At 40.8% G+C, this 27,268-nt stretch overlaps 1 protein-coding gene across 4 annotated transcripts; it reads left to right on the top strand.

Moving 5' to 3' along the window:
- Positions 1-1,610: 1,610 nt before the first annotated feature.
- On the top strand, positions 1,611-26,023 carry LOC117256048 (deoxycytidylate deaminase-like). 4 transcript variants are annotated; one of them, XM_078166336.1, is made up of 7 exons: positions 1,611-1,767; positions 2,341-2,400; positions 7,275-7,371; positions 13,709-13,844; positions 16,132-16,248; positions 18,626-18,722; positions 23,361-26,023. In XM_078166336.1, exons 1-7 carry the CDS (start codon positions 1,727-1,729, stop codon positions 23,416-23,418), a joined length of 606 nt encoding a protein of 201 aa, XP_078022462.1. In that variant the 5' UTR covers positions 1,611-1,726; the 3' UTR covers positions 23,419-26,023. The 4 variants fall into 4 exon arrangements, with proteins under 4 accessions (XP_078022462.1, XP_078022461.1, XP_078022463.1 ...); XM_078166335.1 differs by having other exon boundaries at positions 1,612-1,767; positions 7,272-7,371; XM_078166337.1 differs by lacking the exon at positions 2,341-2,400 and having other exon boundaries at positions 1,613-1,767; positions 7,272-7,371.
- The last annotated feature ends 1,245 nt before the right edge of the window (positions 26,024-27,268 follow it).

The following is a 27,268-nucleotide window of genomic DNA, read 5'->3' as shown; positions in this document are numbered from 1 at the left end:
TGAGTGAAGCTGGGTGAAGTGGAGGCTGCGGAGGAAACACCGGGATGGGTTAATGTCTGGAGCTTGAGTTATTAGCGGCTCGGTCCCAGCAGTGGGTCAGGCGTTACGGTTGTGTGAGGTGAGTAAGTTAGCCCGGCAGCCCAGCTAACATTTTCAATTAGCATTGTAAAATGTAGCCTTGCGGGCAGCCCGCAAGGCTACATTTTTGTAATATATTTGTAAAACATCGCTTCAGGTTAAAGTGGGAAGAAGCAGCGGGTTTATCGGGCAGCTGAGTGAAGCTGGGTGAAGTGGAGGCTGCGGACGAAACACCGGGGTGAGTTAATGTCCGGAGCTTGAGCAGCCCGTGAGCCAGGCGGGCAGCCTGGCGGGCTCTAGCCAACTCGGCTAGAGCCATCGCCAGATCCCAGCTAATACAGGGAGCTAACGCTAACGCTCCTACTCTTCTCCATGAGTGAGAGCAATGTTTTAGCCTAGCGGGCAGCCTGGCGGGCTCGCGGGCTGCTCAAGCTCCGGACATTAACCCATCCCAGTGTTTCCTCCGCAGCCTCCACTTCACCCAGCTTCACTCAGCTGCCCGATAAACCCGCTGCTTCTTCCCACTTTAACATGAAGTGATGTTTTAGCCTAGCAGGCAGCCCGCGAGCCCGCGAGCCAGCTGCCCACTAGGCTAGGCTTTTTTTATTCTTTATTTATTTGTGGAATGTGTTTGTGTTTGTATTTGCAGATCCGTTTTATACATGCAAAATATTTTTGTGAGTTTACAAATCTTTTTTTGTATTGTGGAAGGTGTTTTATATTTACAGATTACACATTTACACACAGATTGTCGATCTGTTCACACACATAATTATGAAACAAATCTATCTCCATATCGGATCCACTCGCCAATCCGGCTCTGTGTGTCTAAACGCTCGCAGCTTGCAGGCAAAATGGCCCAACATTCACGGAAAATCTGGCAGTGTAAAAGGGGCTTATGAGAGCAAGCTGTCTCTGATTCATACTGTAGTTAGTCAGTAGATGGCGCTAATGTACCAACCGTCTATAAAACTGAGAAAGAAGAACAGCCCGCCTCTGTGGGTTCATCCCAATATCCCTCCTTGACTCCTCTGTCCTCTATTCTTGATCACTTGACCCGGTAATCGACATTTGGCCTAATAAATTATTTCCAGTGTTCAAAGACATCGTGATCGTATTCTGGGTTATTAAATAATGAACTCACAAACAATGATAATAATAATAATAGTAATAATACGGAATAAATCATAAACACATAGTGTGACTCTGAGCAGGACAGATTATAAATAGGCTACAGAAAGCAGGTTGTTGTTCATGTGCAGGTGATTGTTAGACAGAGAGAAAACACTGCTGCTCTGTTACTGATAACTGTAGGCCTGTCTGTATCTGTATCATTATATATTTACATATAACATTATGTGTGTGCAGACACAAACTCCATTAAAACTTTCCATAGCTGTTAATAAAGCCTCCTGGCAGCTGATCATCACAAACGTCTTTTACCAACCGACACACCCTCTGATTGGATATGAGTTATTGATTGGACAGTGCAGGCTTCAGCTGATTTGACGGATCTGATACATCCCACCATCACCGGAGTTTCATACAGAGTGAAGACATATAAGAGATTAAATTCAGGTGTATCACTGCCACACACAGTCCAGAGAAGAGCAGAACAATCTCCAGAGTGTCCATCAGTTGGAAGATTATGGAAAAAAATCAGCAGCCAACGCCTGATCAACCAAAGAGGTAACTACTTTTAACTTTTGTCTACATTTAACATGAGAGGCGCAAACATCTACCGAGAAATGTAAAGTTACCGGGCAGGTAGCATACCATGGTGTCGTGTGTTTTTCCCCACAGTGTTTGTTAAGTTGGCTTTCAGTATTTAAGTTTCTCATATTTAAAGCACCAGCCTAAATAAACCTGCTTACCTGTTTATCATTCTGTCACCCAATTTCTTACATTTTCCATATGATGTTTGTCATACATAGACTCTCTTTTGCTCAGCCACGTCATGTCTAAACTCTCATTAAACTGGGTAGTATCCAACGCAAAACTTAGTTCTTGTCAGCAAAGAAATTGGCTTCTTTATTGAGTGAAAGGAGCAACACCACTCTGTATTAACACTCCACAATGAGCCCTACATGAAAACTCTCTCTGAAGTAATATTTTCAACAACAAAAAACAAAACAAAACAAAAAAACAAACTTGGCCCTTTCAACTCACACTCTTGTTGTATGTATATAATTTTAATCGCCATATTAAGGAAATAAATGGGGAACTAAAACATAATCACCTGTGATATCAACCTATTAACAGGCGAAAGATAAGCACTGTGGATCAAGACTTTTTCTGCATGGCCAACAGCACTGAGAACGGGTAAGATGTATTCCAAAGAATTTAAAATTCTACAAGAAATTTGTGCTCTACAAAAAAAGGCACATTGTAACTGACAGTAGAGTTATTAATCCACAAACCACCAGAATGCAGGGGAAAACATACCAATCCCCCACCAAATCTCACTCCAAGGTTCTTTTTTCAAGTTGGCAGCCCTGCTACAGAAGTAGGCTACTATCATCAAAATGTAAAGTATTACAGGTTTAAAAAAAATAATAATAATGTGCAGAAAATTGCCCCCTCTTGTTGCCATTTATTGTAGCTACTGTATTATTCAGTGCACAATTATATGTATTTATAGCTCAGCTGTAGGGCTTACAGGGAAAAAATGAAACAAAAACTATTTACTAGTTGGTAGTTTAATCTGTAATATATCATCATGTTTACATATGACCAAATGTTTTGTGTAATAGTTCAATGGTGTTCATTATGTCTTTAGTTTCTGATAATGACTAGTTGTTCTTTTATCTCAGACATGTTAGGATGTTACATACCTTGACATGTTTCGGCGGAAACCTCCGCCTTCCTCAGGAGTGTCACTTGAGGCGTTTATCAATATGCGTTCTTGTGCCGACTTGTGTTCTTGTGGACTTGTGACACGTCATTAGTCACAGCCCAAGTACTGTTCCAGTTCAAAGTTCACATCTAGCCAAGTTCAGTCCAAATTCCCGGATGTGTTCTCGCCACACCCATTTCACCGGGGATGCATTGGAGCAGACTTGTGTCAGAGCATGGATACCAAGAGGCGAAGCTCCGTTGAATTTTTGCCAACAGCCAGTAGGGGCGCTGCGGTAGCGCTGCCGCCATTTTGGACTGTTGAGCTTGGACTGTGTTGCGCCCAGACAACATGCAAGATGTCAAGGAGAGAGGAGAAAAAAAGTAAAAGAAAACAGTGTGGTGCAATTAACTGCAACAACTATCAGTGGAACACCCCGCACCTGGCCTTCCACCGTTTCCCGAAGGATCCCGACAGGTAAGAACTCCTGAGGTGTAAGTTTTAAAGTGTTTTAATATCAATTTAATATGCCAGTTTTGGAGGGAAGATAACACTTGTAGGCTATGTATGTACATATATATATATATATATATATATATATATATATATGTATGTATATGTGTGTGTATATATATATATATATATATATATATACATATATATATATATATATGTATATATATATATATATATATATGGCCTCTTGGACCATTTATATCAGAACTGATTACTGCTTTAGAATTAAAATATATCATATTAAAATAGCCTATATATTATTATTATTATTATTATTATTATTATTACTGTACAAACTGTAAATAAATCTTTATTCCTGACTATGTGACGTCGCCATTAATGTGTTTCTAGTTAAAATATTGATTTTTTTTTTTTTGATTTTTTTTTTTTTTTGGTAGATTGGCTTATGGGGTGATTTTGAAGGAGTAGGCTAATTAAATTAATCTTCTCATAAGTAGATGTAATATGTAGAGATGCCATCTAGGCCGTTTTTCTTCGTTTTTAAAGTAAGTAAAGTCTATATTTTGCTTTACAAAAACGTGAAAAAGCAGCTGTGACCAAGCTATCACGAGGTGAGTAGCACTGTAAGCATAATTAATAGCGATATAATTCAGTTTGTCTGTGTGTTTTTGTATGCAAGCGGGTCTGCTGCGGTCTGCTGACAGTCCAAAATGGCGGTGGTAGGACAAAACCATGGGCGAATCTGTTGCTATGGGGCGTTCTATTGAGCTTCGCCTCTTGGTACCCATGCTCTTTGCTTGTGTGGACTTCAGACAGCAAGGTATCCCAGCATGCATTTCACAACAACCATCGGAAAATGACAAGTGAGGGAAAGGCGCACAATTGTAAGCCATAATCACCGATATGTTAGGCTACTGTTGTTTTGTCACAGAACGTAGTGTTTTTATGCGTAGTTTAAACGTCAGACCCGTGGTCGATGTTTTAATAGCTATAGAGCCCAGTTGAATGTGACTGAGGTCCGCTAGATGACAGCGGTGTCAGCGCTCATAGATAATAAACGTGTGTATGAGCGCTCAGGCTGCCCCAGAGAGCAGCCTCTCTCGGGTAGTCCTTTTGAAATTCGTGGCTGATATCTCTGTAGTGGTTAAATATGAAATGTAATTCGTTTGAGGTATGTCTAATGGGCAACATTCTGTCTCAGTATAAGATATGTTCTTATAGCCTATTATTAAATGTTGTAACATGTTATTGTTCTTTGCATTCTTTTGCTTATTTAGGCCTATGTGTTTTTACCATTCAATAATGATTTTAAGAATTTATTGTAATTTATTTATTGTATTTAAAGATTAATTGTATTTATTTTAGTATTTATTTAACAGCATTTTAAATATTGATTATCTGATATGAATTGTATACCTGATGTCTGAAGTGTGGCTGAATAAAAATTTCCTCTTCACATCTGACCTGTTTGATCCATTTATATTGGTGAGGACAGACTAAATGAGAAACTGCTGTCAGTGTAATCCAGTACAGTTCAACAGCACCACAATCTACAACTCAACACTTCAATAAAATGTCAGACTTAATACAATATTAAACTGCTGTTGTTTTTTCTAGGTGTACCGAGTAAACTGTCAAGTCTCCATAAAAATGTAGACAGAAAGCATAATGGTGAGACAAATGCAGTGATGGACAGTAACTAAGTATATTTACTCAAGTAGCTACTGTACTTAAGTATAAATTTGATGTACTTTGGGTATTTCCATTTACTTAGAGGGAAATACTGTACATTCTACTCAAGCTACATTTATTTGATAGCTATAGTTACTTTTCAGATAGTTTGTTTTATATGTTGTTGTTTCATATTTACAAGTTGCTGTGTGTTGTTATAGATTAGACTAGTACACCAGTGAAAGGTGTTAAAATTAGTTCTACCATGACAACATTTAAATGCTGCTCACATGTAGCCGACGTTGATCAATTAATACTCAATACATATTCATGTATATGATGATCACAGCACTTGAAATTGGGTCACTCTGCATCATGAGTATACTTTGAACTTTTCATATAGGCCTACATTTTGCTGACAATACCCAGATACTTTTACTCAAGTCAGATTTGGTATGCAGCACTTTTACTTGTGACTGAGTTTTTGTTCTTTGTTGTGATATTCCTGGGTACTTTGTCCACAACTGGACAAACATGTCGAACAGACATGCAAGCATCGCACGTCTCATCCTCATCCTCATTCTCCGCTTCATTCTCTGCCTCATTCTCCACTGTCTTCCTGAGATCTGCCTCCTCAACTGGGCAGCCTCCTCCTCAGCCTGCAGGTACAGCAGTCCTGCTGCAGTAATTGCGCCAAGACGCCTTCTCCGATCCGTTATTGATTTTTGATTTCCATCTCGCCAATGCTCACGATCACAATAACCACCAACTCTCCACAACCCCCTCCCCGCACTTGACTTTTCATTATAATCAGAAGCCAGCTGTGGGGAAAAGGTTTTAAAATAAATTTTATGAAAATATTTTGGCTATTTATATGTTTTAGTATGTCAGTTATATATGCTGAAACGTTAAAAACATATACATATTAATTTCTTACAATGACAAAGAAAAGCCGCAGGGCTGTGTTTATATTGTTTTATTCTAAATGCATGTAGGCTACACAACACAGTACAACAGCCGAGGCGAGCGGAGGTGGTGACATCATCAAGTACGCTGCTGTTCCAAAAGCAGAAATGACTGTACTCCCGTCCACCCGTTCTTGGGAAGACTCTCGCGTTGACTTGCCTAGTCCACAAGTCCGAACTGCCGAACTTGAGTATGTCTTGAACGGCTTGGGTGGTGGTTGTGACGCGTCTTTATCAGCTGATCTGTCAATCAGCCGATAACTGTCTCAGGGGTACCCAAACTTTTGCATGCAGCTGTATATGATGACCAAATGTTTTATATTTTAATCTTTAAAAGTGCAGATAGTGCCTGTGAAAATGTGATAAGTAGCATACAATGGAAACGCTACAGTATTTGAGTAAATGTGATCAGTTGTATTTCATCACTGCTTTTTGTTACAGCATACCTTTGACAAATAAGCAAACCTCTAGTGCGCACTCATGGTGACACATCAATTATGTGATTTGCTGGCTGAGAACGGTCATTGATGACAATTTTGATATAAGTTCAAAGGTAAAAACTCCAAAATTTTCAGTTATAACTTTTCAAAAGTAACGATGTATGTCTTTTCTGTTACTTGTATCAAAGTGAAATGTGTGTTTCACATACAGATAAATCAGAGGTCATAGACACACTAGGCGTGCTGCCAAAATCAAGCAGCTGAAATAAAGCTAAAACATACTTCTTAGACAGAGAGGAGATTTCAGTAAATTAAACTACAACCTGTTCCCCTGGTGCTTGTAAGAGAGACAGACTGTAAACTCATCATGTTGGAGCTTTTACTGAGGATTATGCACATTAAGCTTCTTCTCAGAATATAATTCTGGTAGTTTAAAGTGACTGTGTTTGCGAGGATCTTGTTGCCACTCCTTAATATTTTACAACTGGTAATACAAGTTGAATTAAAACAGGAACCTGGATAGGTGTGTAAACAGAGAGAGTTCCTGCTCAATCATCATTGGGTTATTGAAACACACAACAAACAGAGACAGCAAAAAACAAAGCTCTCTGTGTGACATCAGTCTAAAGTAACCCCCACATGTCTAAAGGGGAATACATAATATAGTGAATCAATTACAAATAAATATTTTTTTCTAAATATTTCTATTTCTCTTGAGACAGAAATTGCTGCAGTGCTTTGTGATCTCCGAGAAAGATCTCAAACTTAAAGTCCTCTCTCTGTCTTTCTTGTGTCTCTCCGTAGCAGCACAGCCATGGCGAGGAAAGACATCCTGGAATCATCAGACTACTTTATGGCTGTAGCCGTCCTGTCAGCCCAAAGGAGCAAAGACCCAAGCACACAGGTGTGTGTGTAATGTGTATTGTGTGTGTGATTGTATTTTACCTTTGTTTCCCTTGCCTCCAAGATACATGAAATTCATGTTGTTTTTCTAGGCATCAGCTGTACAGGAAAAAATGTTGAGTCTTATTTTTACATATTTATTCTTATTGTTTTTTACGTATTTTTCTCATGTTATGTATCCAAAATGAGAACATACATATACTCGGTTTGACTCAGATTTGTAAGACTGGTATTTTCTAGTCTTACACTTGGTAAGAAAACAGTTTCTGTTGTATTATTTACAGATTTTGATGAGAGTTGTCAATGAGGAGATCCAGACAAGTGGAATTAGAGATGATGAGGTTTTTGGCACTGTGGCTTCGTAGGGTTGGGTACCGAACTTTGTAGTTTTAACGGTACTGACCAAATTATGAAGATACTAACGAATATGGATTCATGTCAAAGCCATTGGTGCCAAATGTTGGTACCTGGGAGCACATCTGTGTGAGAACGGCGGGTTTAGACAAGAAGGGGAAGTCTAGAAGCGAGCCATGGAGAACCAAGGCCAGCAACAGAGCTCTGCAGAGCCCCTTGGTTTTACTTCAGACAGGAGGCGGAAGCACAAGGAAGCCTGCTGCCCCATTTGGCTGCTCTTTCACCTTCCCAGTTCGCTCCTTTGGCTGCTCCTTTGGCTGCTCCTTTGGCCACTCCACTGGCTGCTCTGTTGGCTTCCCAGCTAGCCAAAACTATTGCTGCAGCGCTGATCTGCAGCGATAGTTTCTGATCTCAGCAGAGCCCCTTGGTTCCACTTCGGACAGGAGTTGGAAGCACCGGGAAGCCTGCCCCTTTGGCTGCTTTATCACCTTCCCAGATCACTGCACTGGCCGCTCCGTTGGCCACTCTGTTGGCCACTCTGTTGGCCACTTCGCTAGCCACTTCCTTCCCAGCTAGCCAAAACTATTGCTGCAGCGCTGATCTGCCGCAATAGTTTCAAATCTCAGCAGAGCCCCTTGGTTCCACAGACAGGAGGCGTAAGCAATGGAAAGCCAGCTGTCCCTTTGGCAGCTCTATTACCTTCCCAGATCACTGCGCTGGCCACTATGTTGGCCTCCCAGGTAGCCAAAACTGCAGCGCTGATCTGCACCTATAGTTCTGTGTTATTTTATCAAAGCCTAGTATCACTGTTAGACACACACACACACACAAGCAGACAAACAGACAGAGACAGAAGATTAGCTCTATGTGTCATTAGAGAAGAGCAGAGGAGCAGAACTGCATTTAAATATTACATTTTTGTAATTACAGAGAAAGTAAAGTATCAAAAAAAGGTACCATTGGGTAAAGGTATGAAATTCAAGGCACCAGAAAAACACTGGTATCGTTCAAGTATGAACACCTAACCCTGTGGCTTAGTGGTTAGCACTGTCACCTCACAACAAGGAGGTTGTTGGTTTACATCCACAGGCTGGTTGTGTTCTTTCTGTGAGCGTGCATGTTCTCCCCATACCTGTAAGAGTTTCTTGCCTGTAGATGTCAAACTGACAGACTTACAGCCTCAATTTGATCTGGAATCTATATTTTAGGGGGTAGTATGCTCTGCTGAAACCATCACACAATCACTTGGTGCACTAGACTTGTAAATGTTGTGTTGCCCATATAGTATCCTAATATGGATGCACATTCAAATTCCCATTTGCATAATGGCACAACTGTAAGAGGTTTTTATTACATTCAGTAGGTAAGATGTGCAGCACAGGGGACAGAGGCCCAGCGAGGCCCATAAGCTCTTACAACAGTCATTATAGCAGGTAAACAAAATGGAGGACACAGTTAGCATGAATCTAACTCTTAAATCCTCAAACAAACACAGCCGAACACTTTCAAAAGGATCCTCTCTTATACATATAGACGTGTATGTGTAAGAGACCATCATGGTTGAAAGAAATGGTGTTCATCACAAAGCAAACAGAATTTAAAGGTATCCTGTTTATGTCCAGGCCTTTCAAGTAGATATCGACCGATATATCGTCCGGCTGATAGGGGAGGGAAAAGCATGCAAGGCAATCAGATGTAGAGGCAGTACTTAAATTACTTACTTAACGCTCGGTGGCTAGGTCCCAATGAGGAGCCGGCTCCCATCGTTCACTTCAAAGAGCCGTTTCATTCGCGACCAACACATCACTACAGCTGGAGTATTGGACAGTGGCCAAATAAACAACACAGCTCCTGGGAGAGAACGGTAAGGCTTAAGTTTTGATCCGTCAGAGAACTGTATTTTTAATTGGTTACTTATTTGTATTGTTGCCTTAAACTTTGAGGATGAAAAATGCAAATGCCGAATGAGTGGTCTTTAAATATGCTTGCAACTGTATCGCTATCTTGCGAACTAGATTTTACACAGGCTAATTCTAGAGCTAGGCTAGAGAGCTAGCCTCAGTGAGTTTGTCAATATGCATGGGCACCACTCGCGGGATTAAATTGTAACCATATAATGCCAATTTTAGAGCAGAAACTCAAGCAAGTTGTTGAAATGCGTTGCTTAAGGTGCACTGACATTGACATTATTTTCTCATTCAAACTGCTGATTTTCTGACTCTGTTTTGGAGTTCAGTTCCTACCATAAAGGGTTTATCGGCAAAATTTACATGTCACTCAACTCTCACAATTTAGAACCTCTGACACATCTAAAAAGACAATGGGAGGAAGAATTGGGCACAGAACTTAGTGAGGATACATGGCACTCTGCATTAGATAAGATACACTCATCCTCAATTTGTGTAAAACATAAGGTAATACAATTCAAGATTGTACATAGACTGCATTGGTCTAAAGCGAGATTGGCAAGAATTACCCCAAATATGGATCCTAACTGTCTGACCAATCCTAACTGGCTCTGTCCAAAATGAATGGATTTCTGGCAACCTATATTCAAATTTTTTTCTGACTTGCTAGAAAGACCCGTAGAACCTCTTGCCATAATTGCAATATTTGGTACAGTCCCGCAGGATCTCTGTCTCAACCAACACAGCAAAGACATGATAGCCTATGCTACGCTCCTGGCTAGGAGACTTTTATTGCTTAAATGGAAAGACAGATCTCCTCCAACTTTCAGTCAATGGGTCAGAGAACTTCTGCACCATCTGACTTTAGAAAAAATCTGTTATGCCACAAGAGGCTGGGCCCTCAAGTTTTACACTATATGGCAACCAGTTCTAAATCAGGTAGAAAAGATAGATGCCTCAGATATTTCAAATGTACAGATATAACCCCTCCTCTTTTTTTGTTTCTTCCTTTTTTCCCCCCTACTTTTACCTTATTTGTGTTTTCTGTGTATTTATAAATTGTATATCACCACTGGACTTGTGAAGTGGATGTGTGGCGGTGCAGTAGGGTGGGGATGTTTGTGTATGGGTGGGATTGTGTTGAACTTTATTGAACTGCACCTCAAACTGTATTTGGTATTACTTAAATAACTAATAAAAACACTGAACAAAAAAACCTGCTGATTTTCAGCACACATACGGGATACATCTCACAGCTTCTTTGACAACGTTTCCTTTGCTAATCTGTTGTCTTTGCATAGAAGGCTGCGTAATAGGCCTAAACAAGGTTATTTTATGTAGAAAAAAGGGAAACTATGACACTCTTCTTTTATAAATTAAAGACTGCATTTCAATGACTATTTCTTATGGTTGATCGTTTTCTTTTTTACAATGGCTACATGAACATGAACATTAAAAGCATTAAAGATGAGTTGACAGTGAACCTAATTAACCAAACAGCCTATTTTATTTTACATTTTGTTGTGATAACCAGATCTATTTAAGATTTTTTAACTAATCTATTTGACTTGTAATAGTATCTACCAGCAAACAATTTATCATCAGGGCTGTTTTGGAGATGTTGATGACAGCCTTTTGTGCCTTGTACACTACTGTTACCATGATGCACCCATATAATGTGCTGGAGCAGCTCGCTGGCATTCTTAATGGAACTGAGCCGTCGTCAGTGCTATCAGTTTCACCTGTGGTTTTGCTAGGATGTCAAGTCAAAATGTCTGCCGTGAAAAAAGTCCATAGAATGAGTTTAACACAAAGGCACTAGACCAAAATAAACTGAATTTGTGTTTTTGTTTTTCCTTTGTTAAGCAATCCCCTGATGGCTGAGAAAACTGACCCTGTATGGCAGCACTTAGTAATATTTGCAGTATTTGACAGTTTCCATTACTTGTTCTCTACCTCTTGAAGATATATATATGTGTGTATGTATGTATATACAGTACAGGCCAAAAGTTTGGACACACCTTCTCATTCAATGCGTTTTCTTTCATGACTATTTACATTGTAGATTCTCACTGAAGGCATCAAAACTATGAATGAACACATGTGGAGTTATGTACTTAACAAAAAAAGGTGAAATAACTGAAAACATTTTTTATATTCTAGTTTCTTCAAAATAGCCACCCTTTGCTCTGATTACTGCTTTGCACACTTTTGGCATTCTCTCCATGAGCTTCAAGAGGTAGTCACCTGAAATGGTTTTCCAACAGTCTTGAAGGAGTTCCCAGAGGTGTTTAGCACTTGTTGGCCCCTTTGCCTTCACTCTGCGGTCCAGCTCACCCCAAACCATCTCGATTGGGTTCAGGTCCGGTGACTGTGGAGGCCAGGTCATCTGCCGCCGCACTCCATCACTCTCCTTCTTGGTCAAATAGCCCTTACACAGCCTGGAGGTGTGTTTGGGGTCATTGTCCTGTTGAAAAATAAATGATCGTCCAACTAAACGCAAACCGGATGGGATGGCATGTCGCTTCAGGATGCTGTGGTAGCCATCCTGGTTCAGTGTGCCTTCAATTTTGAATAAATCCCCAACAGTGTCACCAGCAAAACACCCCCACACCATCACACCTCCTCCTCCATGCTTCACAGTGGGAACCAGGCATGTGGAATCCATCCGTTCACCTTTTCTGCGTCTCACAAAGACACAGCGGTTGGAACCAAAGATCTCAAATTTGGACTCATCAGACCAAAGCACAGATTTCCACTGGTCTAATGTCCATTCCTTGTGTTTCTTGGCCCAAACAAATCTCTTCTGCTTGTTGCCTCTCCTTAGCAGTGGTTTCCTAGCAACTATTTGACCATGAAGGCCTGATTCGCACAGTCTCCTCTTAACAGTTGTTCTAGAGATGGGTCTGCTGCTAGAACTCTGTGTGGCATTCATCTGGTCTCTGATCTGAGCTGCTGTTAACTTGCGATTTCTGAGGCTGGTGACTCGGATGAACTTATCCTCAGAAGCAGAGGTGACTCTTGGTCTTCCTTTCCTGGGTCGGTCCTCATGTGTGCCAGTTTCGTTGTAGCGCTTGATGGTTTTTGCGACTCCACTTGGGGACACATTTAAAGTTTTTGCAATTTTCCGGACTGACTGACCTTCATTTCTTAAAGTAATGATGGCCACTCGTTTTTCTTTAGTTAGCTGATTGGTTCTTGCCATAATATGAATTTTAACAGTTGTCCAATAGGGCTGTCGGCTGTGTATTAACCTGACTTCTGCACAACACAACTGATGGTCCCAACCCCATTGATAAAGCAAGAAATTCCACTAATTAACCCTGATAAGGCACACCTGTGAAGTGGAAACCATTTCAGGTGACTACCTCTTGAAGCTCATCGAGAGAATGCCAAGAGTGTGCAAAGCAGTAATCAGAGCAAAGGGTGGCTATTTTGAAGAAACTAGAATATAAAACATGTTTTCAGTTATTTCACCTTTTTTTGTTAAGTACATAACTCCACATGTGTTCATTCATAGTTTTGATGCCTTCAGTGAGAATCTACAATGTAAATAGTCATGAAAATAAAGAAAACGCATTGAATGAGAAGGTGTGTCCAAACTTTTGGCCTGTACTGTATATATATATATATATATATATATATATATATATATATATATATATATATATATATATGTTTGTTTGTTTGTTTGTTTTCTCAAAAAGAGAGACTTGTGTGTGTTCAATAAAGTTCTTGTTATTTTTATCTAAAACTGACACTTGTGTACCCCTCATTGTTATTATTGTGACATTTCTAACATGCAAATAGAGGGAGAAAAACAATATCGGCCCCAAATATCGGCTCAAAAAAATCAGCAGTACATATCGGTCATCGGCTGAGGCTGATGGCAAAACATTGGTATCGGCCATAAAAAATCCATATCGGTTGACCTCTACTTTAGAGTGTGTGACATACTACTGAGGGTAGTGGACTACTGCAATTTATCTTGGATTAGTTCATGTGTAGATTAGATTATTTGATCATTTAAAAGGTTACGGCCAGACTAAACTGTTGAACATCTCTCCCTCTCTGCAGGTGGGGGCCTGTATAGTGAACCAGGAGAATAAGGTAGTTGGCGTTGGTAACAATGGCATGCCCAACGGCTGTGATGATGCCCAGCTGCCGTGGGCCCGCACTGCTGCTGACCCGCTTAAAAATAAATACCTTTACGGTGAGAACACGTGCAAACGCACTTCCAGCTTTTTTGTTGCTTTATTTTTGGATAATCATTTTGGTTAAGAAAATGTGCACTTGCAGCAAAGAGCTCCTGGTTTCATCCACAACAGCACAGAACCCTGTAGTGATTATACTGAATTGAGTGGGAGGATTTCTGGAATCAACATAATACAATTTTAAAGGCATCTCTGTGCAACAAAGACTGTGATTGACTAGTTGTCCATACTGTGCTGCAGTTCTCTTCATGTCTCAAGTGATAATCTTGGGCCTGTAGAGGGGATAAATAATGAAGGAATCTCACTCTTTCTCCATTGACTACATGCTCTGTTCACATTCTACTTTGACATTCTCTGTTTCTCTCTCTTCCCTTCCCCTTTAGTGCTCATGTAAGGGTGGGATATTAGGGCAAATAAGTAGTCTACATCTTTCTCCACTCATAATGAGCCCCTTCTTCTTATTTTGAGTTGTTTTTACTTTAAATGAACTGACAATTCCACAGAAAATGTCTAATGGTGATGCTAGAGGAAAGGTTACATCAGGATTCATCTGTCATCCACGAAAATGTTCTTATTTTCTTCTTATTTTCTGTGTTCAGGACATTTATGGGTGTGTAAAACCAAAAGCAAGAATAGGAGGGATGGATGGATGGACAGACTAAATTGAACAAGTAGTGCATAGACCAAGACCAAGAAAAAGCACTGAAAAATTCAACTAACACATCTTTTCCACTGTTAATCTGGATCATTTTCTGTCGATAGTGAGTTTAATGCGTCCTTTAATCCCAACAGTATCCTGGGAAAAATCTTTTTGTCCCAAACATGTATTCTGTTGTCCCCAGGATAATGGGACACTATAAGTCTCCAGCCCTGCTTTTTAGCCTGCACAAAATTGATGTAACACAATAGAAAAACATCGTCCACTGCCATTTCTCAATGACATCTTACTTGCTGATAAACCAGTGGCAGTAAACAAAGCGAACATCGGTCGATACCGACGTGGGACTAATAAATGGGTGCATTCCTAAATATCATGAATGTCAGCTGATACTGTGTCTGTGCTACGTTTTGGAGAAAAGGAAGGGCTTTTCTGTCGCCAGTGTCACAGAAAACATACACCATCCAGAGGCCTGGTTCTTGTATATTATGCCTGCCTGTCTGTTTATAGAGTGTTTGTAGTACATCTTACTATTTAATGACAAAAACTCCGTCTGTGGGTGTGACTGTTCCACGTTTTTCTCCTCACTGACTTGGTCAATCCATGTGAAATTTGGCACAGTGGTAGAGGGTCATGGGGGGATGTGAATGAAGCAATACTACATCGATTGGCCAAAGGGGGGCGCTATAGCAACCAATTGAAATTGCAAACTTTGAATGGGCATATCTCATGCCCCGTATGTTGTAGGGACATGAAACTTTGCACAGAGATGCCTCTCCTCATGAGGAACAATTTTGCCTCAAGAATCCATAACTTCCGGTTATATAGATTTTCTGCCATTTTGAATTTTTTGAACACTTAAAATCGATCTCTTCCTAGGAAGTTTGACCGATCTGCATGAAACTCAGTGAACATAATCTAGGGACCAATATCTAAAGTTCCCTCTTGGCAAAAGTTGGAAAACTTACTAAAACTGAGCTTCTATAAGGCAATGAATATTGTGGGGGGCGTGGCTCGTCACATAAAGGTGTATAACATCTCAAGGGTTTCACCGATCACCACGCAACTTTGTAGGCATATGACCACACATAATCTGAGGGGACCCCTCCATTATTGACCCCATCAAACAAAATGGGGGCGCTAGAGAGCTAATTTCTTATCTAGGCCTAACTGCCATATTGATTTTTACTAAACTTGGTAGATATGTAGAACAGGATGCCTCAAGGTGACTGGAGAAATTTAACTCTATTTTTTGGTATGATTAAGTCATGGTATGGTATGCTGCACATAATCACGGAAACTGTCAGTGTGTCATTCTGTCAGTCAGTCATTCTGTCTGTCCCACGTTTTTCTACTCACTGATGTGGTCAATCTACTGTACTTTCAATAAAGCAATCGCACTATCAAATTCACAAAAACTCAGTCTGAATACATTGCTCTCCTTAATGGGTTCACTTGACTATTTAATCTGCAATTTCCTATGATCTGTATCCCAAACACACAAAAACTGTACATGGGCAACTGTGCCCTCAATGGGTATGGACTAGTCCTAATTAAACTTAAAAGAAGAAAACTCGCAACATCTTGTACTTGGCATACTTGTACCATCTCAATGCTCTGTCTCACAGTGTGCCACGCAGAGCTGAATGCCATCATGAACAAGAACAGCGCTGACCTGAGAGGCTGCACCATTTATGTGACTTTGTTCCCCTGCAATGAGTGTGCCAAGCTCATCATCCAGGCTGGTGAGTGTTGACAGCAGGCGTGCGCACACTCACACACACACACACACACACTCTTATGCTCTAGTCAGTTGTAACTATAGACTGAAACTCATCTTTGAAGGCCTATTATGATATTTTATTTTATTATTTTTTATATGTTAACTTCTTAAAGTTGTTGCTAACTGTGCCTGTACTTTGTTTCAATATTCAGTCTCTAAAAATAGGAAATTTTCCAGTCAAACCACCTCCATTACGAAATGACTTGGATAATATCACTCTTTCCCAAATATAGATTTTGCTACCCAAACAGATTTGTTTTTTCTTTCTCTCTGTCCCCTCTGTTTTCCATCATTTCCAGTGGTCACTTGCCTCTTCAGCTCTATTTTTCTTCCTCTTCCTGTGTGTGTTTTCCTGAGTGATCGGCCACTTCTGTGTTAGCTGCTGTCATTTCAGATATCTTCATCATTGTGAAACACACATCATTTTAACTTAACAACAACAAAATGCAACTCTTCAAACCCATCATGGTCACAGTGAGGTGGCGGTGAAGTCCTGCTCGCTGCAATAATTAAATTTTTCTGTGGCTGGGATGTGTGTTCATGTGTTTCAGATGGGAAGAAGTCACAGAAGTCACAGCACTCTATTTACTGATTATTCTCAGGCCACAATTCACCGCTAAAAGTTGAACTATCCCAAACTTTTAGTATGGCCGGACTTTATTGCAAAATCAAACACTTGCAGCCGGGAGCAGCCGCCACAGCTTTCTGTAGCTGTTGCATGGCAGCTCACCTGGGCCGCACATCACCCCTGCTTTAGTCTTTTCATTGGTCCAACAATCACCAAATAAACAAAATAAAGACTAATTCTGTGAGTTATATATAAAAATATGCAGGGTCAACTGCTGTTTTTTCCTGTTGTTTCTCTCTGCTGTTGCTGGCCAGCATTTCCCTAGTCTTGTAACGTTCAAACCATCAGGATTTTCTAAATGCCCTGGTATACCCGATACCACCCAAGCCTAGCACCTCACAGTACAAATGCGTTGGTTAGAGAGGTTAAAGAGTATAAAGTTCGTCCTAAAGATGGTCACCAGAATTATAAAGATTCATCATCTATAGAACATGAATACTGTCCAGCATTTACTGAAATATCTTGCTTTGAGCCGAGCAATTGGCAGGATGGACCGCCTGTCGGATGTTGCCGTATTAAAGCCGCTACAAAGAACTTTTAACGATATGCAAAAGTTTCTGCTGATGTCTGTGCGTGACCTACAACAGCAAATGAGACCATCAGTGCGAAGATAAGCTATTTCTATATAATGTATATCCATACCTTTAGGAAACTGTCTCTGGGTTCGCCCCAGGTCGCTTCCAGGACGAAATGATTTACGGCACTCAGACGGCACACATCACCTTACCTTGCTGCTTACATTTATAGTGACGCTTATAAATAGTTGCTATTCCTCCTCCTCGACCCGACGTCTGCGGGGAGTTAAAATAGCAGCAATCATCGGGTAAAAGTTCTGTGAAAGCACTGGACTCACCAACAGTCAGCCACGTCTCAGTCACACAGAGAAAATCCTCGGGAAGTCAGGAAATCCTTCAGGATAAACATTTTGTTCGCTAGAGATGTAGCATTTACCAGCCCAATCCTGGCAGGAGCTGGCGGGTCCATGGCGTTAGCTGTCAGGGGAGCCACACACAGAGGCCGCAGGTTGCGCAGATTCACCCCGCGCCAGCGGGGACGAGGAGAGCAGGGGCCGCTGGGCTGGAACACCTCATCCGGGCCGATGACAGGTAGCCTACCAGCCAGGCGTCAACAGGGTCCAGCGAGTGCCGAGAACTAAAGAGGTGAGGCACCGCTCCATACTCAGTCCAAGAAGCCATGGAAGTGCTCGCCAAACAAGCCTTCAGCCTTACCAGCCAACCGCTGCGTTTACCCCGGCGGCGGTGGCGCTTACCCTGGAGAGGTGGAGCTGGGGCGCGGCAGAGGTGAGCTGGGATCCCCGATAGGAGCGGGGGCAAAGTTTTCCCGTCTTGTTGTTTCATTCATCCCCAAAACAAACACATGCACGAGCCAGGTAAGCGTCTTTACGACAATGCGCGCTAGAGCTCATGGGAAGTGTAGGCTTCATTCCGGCAAAACACTACCGCTTTTGTCCACAGGGTTGCCAAAATCAACTCAAAATGAAAGTTCCTTGTAGGGGCTTTAAGGAGACAAAAACGGCAATGAAATCAAATCCATCTCTTCTTTTAACCTTTTCCTTCTCTTCATGCCTTCTGCTATCATGCACTTCCCTAGGTGAGAAGCATGTCTCTGCTAAGAAGACTATGAATGGTCTTTATTTGTATGTCTGCCTTTTGTGCCTCTGTTTAATCCCTCTCTCCCTTTGTCACACCAGGAATAAAGGAAGTGGTCTGTCTTTCTGATAAGTACCATGACACAAAAGAGACGGTCGCTTCCAAAAAACTGCTCAATGCGGCACGTATACAATGCAGGTAAGTAACATGTTTGATCTGGCACACAAAAACAAGTGGGAGTGTTTTTGCTGTCTGTTTTTATTATTACACAAGGCCAAGGGATACATACACTCACACTCACACATACACACAAAGGAACATAATAACAATACCACCAGCTGAAACCAACAACAAGTTATAGGAGGTAGACAAAAGAATAAATAAAAAAAGTGCAAGTGTTGCTTCTTCGCCTTAAAGGAAAATTGTGATGGTGCTATAATTAACCTCTTTTTGTTGCACAAACTTTTTTTCCCAACTTTACTCCTGCGCCCAACTCAGTGTCACTTTGAGAATTGTCAAACACCTGTGCTGTGTTGAGAGGAGAAGCTGACATCCAAGACTTACATTTAAAATATAGATATTGTGTTTGTTTCAGACAGATAGAAATCTTTGACATCCATTGTAACTACTGTCATCCATGCCAGACTATATTGGGCAAAATCAAGGCAATACGTTAACTCCTGATAGGAGCTTCTCATGGATACAACACGGCTCTAGTACTAGTCAGATAAATGGTAACTGAAATGTGAGCAGTGATACAACCCTGCTTGACTCCTGTCCTGATTTTGAAAGGGTCTCTATCTGATCCACCACAGTGAACAGCAGCAGTCATGACATGCAGGAGGTGGGTGGTGATGAGAAATTTTTGAGAAGTGCTCCAAGGCATGCCAGAGGCTTCCTGGTTGATTAAATTAAAGGTCAGGGGCCTCATTTATAAAGCTTGCTTACGCGTATGCCACTTCCCACGCAAAGGTTGTGATTTATAAAAATAAACTTGGCGGGAGAATGTGCGCACCTGTAAGCAAACTCTGAGTCATGCATGCACACATTTTGGAGACACTGGGAAGTGGCAATGCGGACGGTGAGGTGGAGAGGTGGAGAAATGGAGTCAGATTTTTATTGATGTCTCACAAATTTAATGTCACGCTATATCCACCTTAGATCCACGTTATCATTGAAATTAAATCCAGTAGCCTTATTTTGCGCTTAGACTAATTGCTATGAACATATAAATACAGCGGTAACCCTCGTGCGAAATTGCGCAAGCTGGCACTGGCACATACTCCTTTTTGCCTCCACCTTTAATAAATGTGATTCTTTATGTTGCACATCAGTGTCAAACAACCTCAAATTTAAAAGCAACACATTAACTACATGTTGGTAAAGGAGTAGAAATATTTGGTCTACCTTTAGATCAGACCACTTTTCTTTTTCTCACTGTCCGTGCAGTCCCACAGACACAGCTGACAGCATCAGCAGCGTTGATGTGTTGGCACTTTTTTGCTTTCTTTTATTAGTGCTGTGGCCACCAAATAAAATCTTTCTTTAGTCCTCCACCTCCCGTTAAAGGGTCTCTAGCTCAGTCTCAGAGAAATTCCATTTTTTGGTTCGTTTCTCACACCTGTCGCCGTGACTCACAACGAGAGAACACTTGCATGCCGGCTTATTTATAAGCAGATCGCATTCATGAGGTGATTTGCATGACTATTTATGGTTGAACTAGGGCGTGTAGAGGGCAGAATATGAGGCAGATCTGGTTGCGCACAACTCCAGGAGGTCTGTGATTTATAAAGAGAACCTGTGCAAGTGTGCGTGCGCACGGTTTTATGAATCAGATTACTTTTTGGTGCACATTTTCAGCTTTTGGGCGCACGTCAACTTTTAGTATGAATCCTAAGCACTCTTTTATAAATGAGGCCCCTGGTCTGTAAAGCTGAGAAATAGTTTGTAGTGTCTCTACTGCAACTGTTTGTTTCTGACAATGAGCGCGTTTACATGGACAGTTTAATTCCCTTTTCATTCGGAATGAAAGTTCATTCCTATTAAAAGTGATCTTGTAAACACCTAATTCGGAATGAAAATGGCCAATGCGATTGAAAATTCAATTCGATGTAAGGGGCTGAAATATTCCGTTTCTGATTCTGAATGAAAGAATTTCTCACACTTGTGTACACTCATTCCTCTTTAAGTTCATTCCGGTCTTTCTGCACATGCTCGTTTCCTTGCCCTTCTCACAAGTCAGAGGCTGCTGTTGGCCCAGAGGCTTATACTGGAGTAGAAGGTACATCATGTTGTGCTCTGATCCCCTGAATGGGTTAGAGCTATAGGGCTGTATGCCTCTTTAACATTGGCATACAGCAGGTCCAGTGTCTTATTTCCCTGGTTGGACAGCACACAAACTGCTTGAAAGTGAGCACAGTCCGGCCAGATTGACCTGGTTAAGGTCCCCAGATATCATAATGAATGCATTCTGGGGCTGCGTCTGTAGTCAAAGAGCAACTGTTGCTTGCCGGTGCTCATACAAGGCCAACAACCAAATATGTATAAAAAGTGGATCAGTTTGTCAGTCAGTTCCTTTGTGGACCGCCATGGCAAAACGTGTCCAGTAGCAACACTGTCACGCGGATTAATTTTGAATGGGCATTTGCCAATGGGGAAACTCCAACATTCACCAGATCAATGGTGTAACTTCATCACTCACCCATTCACTCAGTCAGGGACACACTTTGCTGTGATCCAACCAAAAAACATGGCTACTAATATACAGCAGCATGAGAAACAAATTACATTTCTATTAGTAAAATACTGACATTCAAATACATTGAATCCGGTATCAGAAACCACAGGCATTTTAAGAAACAAATCATTCAACTTTTTTCCCCGCAATATCTTTATTAATGTTCAAATACTTTATAAGAACAGGTAAGCAACTGTGTTCTCATCCAGAAGAACATTTAAAGTGCAGAGATTATTGTCTGACAGCAAAATGAAGTCTTCCCTTACATGTCATACATTTTAAAGATAACTAAAAGCAAACATCAATAATAAAAGATATGAAATTATACATAATAAAATAAAAATAATAAAAGAAAAGGAAAAAAGGAGAGTTCTCCTTTTTTAAAGAGGGTTCCCATATTGTTATATTCATGTCATGCTTTCTTTGTTTGCACCTTGTATCAAACTCAAAGATATAGTTCACATGGGGCATACTGTACCAGTACAATCACGTATTAGAGGAGTTCATCCAGTTAATGAACTTTGGTTTACTGGCCTTTTTCCAAGGGAGTGAGACTCTTTTTGCATATGGCTTTAGAAGTTGGCAGTCATAATATTTTAACAAAACACTGCTGCGATAAGGTCCACTGCACCAGCCGACAGACTGTGAGTAGGTCTTTGTGACACCTTTTATAAATTAAGAGACTAAATAAAAGCCCTTTACCTCATGAGCCTTACTGTATGCCCAGATTACGTCCCATTTAACTAGACAAAAATGGCGTTGGACACACCCTGAATGCACGTGTACCTGGCACCACTGGTTCCCAAGTTGTCCTCCCATACATTCAGCATCATACTTGTGTTTGGCCATGTCGTTGAGCTAGTTTGCTATCTCTGTTAAAGGAATCCGCTGACGATTTGGGAGTTATGCCCTTTCTCTATCATTTTCATATTGAGACAACATGATCAATATCTTTTTTGTGTCTGTACGTCCAGTGGCTGGGTCTCAGCGGTTAGCACTGCGGCTTAGCTTAGCGAATACAATTGAAGTCTATAGGGGGTCAGTAGCCTACTCGTAAAAGTGAACAAATAAACGTTACAGAACCCTGAAGCTGGTATTTCTACACGTACATTTAAAATAAACATATTTAAACATTAATTCGAAAAAAGAGAGTCCTTTTTAGTCATTTTAGAAGAAGTTTCATACACGGTACTATAGTGTGTTTACGCCCTGTGCGGAGGGATACACCGGTGAGCAACAGCTGCAGCTGGCTCTGGGACAGGTACGCTATGTCACTCTGTAAAAGCAAACAACAAGACAACACGGACGATTATAAAGTGATATTAGTCACTTGACTGAAAGCTGTCCAGGATTAGTGATTGCTGCAAAGTTTTCACTCCTTGTGATGTACTCTCTGCGGCGGTTTTCCCCCTGATGATATATCTCCCCAACAATGGTAGCACCGAATCCCATTCTGTGCAGCAAAATGATTCCACCTCCGTAGGCATAGGTTGGCAAGCCCCGTAGCTACACCACCAATCTTCCCCTGACCTCCGTCTCCCCTCGGCCCCTTGCTGGTCCACTGACTCGGAGGAGTGAGTGAGTGAGAGTGTGTGTCCAGGAGGTCCCAAGGTCTAGTTGTGAAGTGTTTTTGTCAGAAAGTGAGAATCTATGCGTGTGTGTTTGGGATTTTCCTGGGTTGGCTTGGGACTGGATTTGTGTCCAGGACATGGTGGTGTATGTGTGTTTTGGGAGTTGTTGGAAAAAGTGTAAACATGCTGTAGAAGTTGTAAAAGAATTTTTTTTTTTTAAATTGTCTTTATGGGTTTTATTGAACTCACTTTAGCAGGCTGTAAAAGCAGTTTTTTTGTGTGCCTTCTTTTTCCTTCTTGGTCTTACTCCCTTTTTCTGTGCACACTTCTGTCTACAATTTACCCGGACCTTGTGAAAATGTATCGGGGTTGGGTGACAGATGAAAGCGAGACCTGATAAGAAAACCAAGAAGTGACTTTCATCCTCATCAATGTTTGTATTTGGTGTTTTCCATGTGTGTCCTCATACCTGCGCGTCCCTGACTAAAATGCATGTGTTGCTTTTTTTCCTCTCTGTGTTTTTGGCAGGATGTTCGAGCCCATAAGGAATGAGATTGTGATTCCATTAACCACCCCTGAAAACTGACCAGCGTGACCAAGTGAAATGCAAAAGGCTCACCTTGGGGAGCTGCTGAATGAGGCGGGAAGTAGAAGGAGACTGACACGATTGAAAGGCACTTTGATGCCTCTTTTCTTCTGTATGTCTTCTTGCCCCCTGCCTTGTCCAAAGGAAACCTCAAGGATACCACAAGATAGTTTAATTTGACGCTTTCGCTCTTTGTGGATGGTTGTGGCAGAAGGTCTTTCAATGCTGCTTTCACACTTTTATTTCCTTTTAAAACTCCCTTTGGAGTGGGACAAGTATATACAAGGGCTCTGAACACACTTTCTTGAGTGTTTGATTTTAAAATCTTTTGTGTTGTGAATCAGATCTTCCAGCTCATGGCTGTCTGCACAGGGGAGAACCAGAATCTGTTTAATTCCTCCTTCAAACAAGGTTCCAGATTAATAAAGAGGCACCTTAACATTTACTGCATTTGACCTTTCACATTCACAGTGAAAGCTGCTCTCAGTAAATCAGTCTTTATGCAATTTGGTTCATCAAACCTGTCTGCAGAAAGTAGCCACTATGTAGCCTGGAGTTTTTACTTTTGATTGCATTTCTTCTTTTGACGCTCTAATAGGTATCAACCGTACTGGCAAGTAAATATAGAAAATATATTTTAACAAAGATGTAACAATGACTTAGCCTGGAAATCCAGACTCAAATCTAGAAAGATTCTGAGTCTGGCCCTCACCGATACACCCTTCCTACCCAAGGGGCGGCACTAACTGAGGCATATTAAATGCCGCCGCACACAATTGGATAGCACGATGGCCAATCAGAGCAAGAAACAAGGCATGTTTATTGCACTAAGCCCCTTTCGTTTGCCGGCCAGTGGGGCTAACTGATATATTATGTTTTTGCTGTATCCCGTTGGCAAAACAGCGAAAACGTGTAGTTGGCTTAACGTTTCTTCCAAAGCTAAATTGAATGGACGTGGTCCTTCAGCAGCTGCCATCTTGGCTGTTTACTTTTCGACTCCTACGGCGCAGCGCTGTCGTCATCACGTTACACCCGCCTCAGTCAGACAGAGTGATTTGATTGGTCCGGTTGCAATTCACCGGGCTCTGCTCGTCGGGGCCAGATTCCTGTGCAGTGCAAATTTGAATTTGCTATGGGCAGGGCATCTGGATTTCCAGGTTAACAATGACTCTCAGCATGGACGCTACAAAGAGGATGTGTTGTATTGCTCAGTGTATAAACAACACGTTAATAACAGTTTGAAGCTTTTAGTACAAAGTGATTTTTATTTTGCACTTCCACTAAAACTAATGAATTACTTTATTTGAGTAATGCTAATAAATACTTTATCTAATTTAGGTTGCTCTACATGAATAAGGTGACGGTTATAACCTAATACCATCTTACAAATTACAGACAGGCAATAAAATGACATGCAATACGTGAATTTAAAAAAAGTTTTGCCATCAACTGAACTTTTTTTTGTTTGTGTGTTTCTGCATTTATGACCTCAGCTTGGCAGCTCGTCTGCCAGAATTTGTCCCAACTTTCCATGTTGTTACTGCGACTTGAGGGGGTGTTCACATGAATATTCCCAGCTGGGAACAATTTTTTTGATTATTCCACCACCTCATGAATGCAGGGTAACACCTATGGTAACTTTATTCCATCAAAGCTAACAAAATAATTGCTTCTATTGAAAGACAAAATAATGCCAGTTTGCCAGATTAGAAGGACTGGTGGAGCTTCTTTGTGAGTGGCACAATTATTCCAACATCAGCACTGTCCTCTTATTGTTACACATTATATATGTTACTGTACGCTTATGGGTTTTCAAAAATATTCCTTGCAGAGCATATGGGATATGGATCTTAGTTTTAATGACCAATTTACTTTTTTTTTCTCCAAAAGATGTTGCAGTCTTTAGTGGGACAAAGTTTCTGTGTGTCTATTTTCAATTGTAGTAAGACAAGGCTGCATATTCTCTTATAACACTATATTTACTCTGGTTTCTTTCATGGTACCAAACAGCCCACTCGCCTGAAGGCAATCTTGGCATTGTACGTTACATTTGCACATTATTATATAGCTGTTACGTTTAAACTTTAAAAACGGTAATGAGTTGTTACAAAACACCCACATTTGGTGCCTAAAAATCTGCTGGAAACACAGCAATGACTCGCTAAATTAAGTGCAAGTAAATTAAGTGTTTTTGTGCCCAAACCTAACGACACACAAACCTCAGCATTGTTGAAATGTAAAGTTTCAACATATTCAATACATAATGTGCAAATTTAATGTATCTGTGGTTTGCAGAAATGCAAGATGCCAACATTTATTCTAGTGTTTGGGATGCATATAAAGGCTTTTAAAAATACGTATCTGTGGCTCATGATACTACATTGTTTTCAAGACTACCTGTCATTAAGATGAGAACAGCTGATTCTTTTTGTCATATTGTCTAATATGCTGTACAAGTGTATGAAAGCTATAGTCATTCCTTCATAATGTGTCTGTGTACTGAATCAATGTACACGACCAGAAAGCACTTGTCAGTTCTGTGACTTCATACCATCATGTCCGCTGTGAGTGCAGCTGAAGTCAATAAAACTTTTGGGCCACATCAGCTTGTGTTCAGTGTGTTCATTATTCTTGAAAAGGCATTTTAGAATCAAATCAGTCTGAGAGTCACTGCTGTTCAAATGAAAAAGTATATAGTGTTAAAGGACAGTAGGTCTTTCACTGCTTTGTTAAGTAGCCTTTAGAAACTGCCAGACAGATTTTAATCAAAGTTAAGCCATGAGGCCAAGTGAGCAGTTTTTGATGTGGATAGTTCCATCATTGTTGGAGCCAAATATTTGACTTAATAATTCACAGAATATTTTGTTTTTCTTTATTAAATTAAGTAAAGCAAAGGAAATGATGAATGAATATGAATAATATATGAATATGTATTGGATGCCATGGATTATGTGTTTTGTTTCATTTGAATTTCCAATTATTATTTGATTGATTATTGTTGTTTATTGGATGCTGTAGTGATATTGGCCTGGAGCTGTATTCACAAACATTCTGAAAACACTCAGAGAGATCCTGAGTTAGACTAAAAACTTTTTAGTAAGGAGTCCTAGCTTAGGAGTGATTTAGGAAACTTCTCAGAGCAACTCTGAGCAAGGACGGGACAGAAACTTTTACGCTGGTGTGGAGGTGTGGTTCACCCAGTGCTAGGTATGGTGCAATCTTTTAACAGATGTGATGGTTGTCACAGACACACCCTTTTGTGAGCCTGCAAGGTGTGGATACCCAGTGGAAATGAACTGAGAGTGGTTGTCATTGTTTGTGCGATCACTCTGCTGATGGAAGGTTGAGACAGACCAAAGTCATCACTAGGGCCGCTGCTAACCATTTGGAGGCCCGAAGCATAATTGGTCACAGAGGCCACATGCTCCTCCTTGAACATATTTTAGCATTGACCCTGTGTATATTTTAAAAATACAAAAAAGAGATTAGCAAGAGCTAAATGAAATACCCAAACATTAGGATTTCAAACAAGGGTCAGAAATAACTGACCACCCCTCCCCCCCTCAAAATGGTACAACCCTCAAGTCCCTCGTTTGTTCGCTACTTGTGCTTGCCTGAAATTTAACGTTTGACATTAGCCTGCTTTAGCAACCTCAACCTAATGGCAAGTATCAGACAGCATGAATCTGGAGCAGAGAAACGGAAGAAGAAAAAACTAATGTTAATGTAGTTAATGACAACCGACACCACATTTGGGACGCCTCACAACATTCCAACAGAAAGTCTAGCATGTCTGATTTTCTTTTTGTCGTTCACAACTTCGCCCATCACAGCCGTCACTTTGACCAAT

The sequence above is a fragment of the Epinephelus lanceolatus genome, chromosome 3 (assembly GCF_041903045.1).
Source record: "Epinephelus lanceolatus isolate andai-2023 chromosome 3, ASM4190304v1, whole genome shotgun sequence".
In the NCBI taxonomy this organism is placed as follows: Eukaryota; Metazoa; Chordata; class Actinopteri; order Perciformes; family Serranidae; genus Epinephelus; species Epinephelus lanceolatus.
This window is presented reverse-complemented; position numbering and strand designations above follow the sequence as displayed.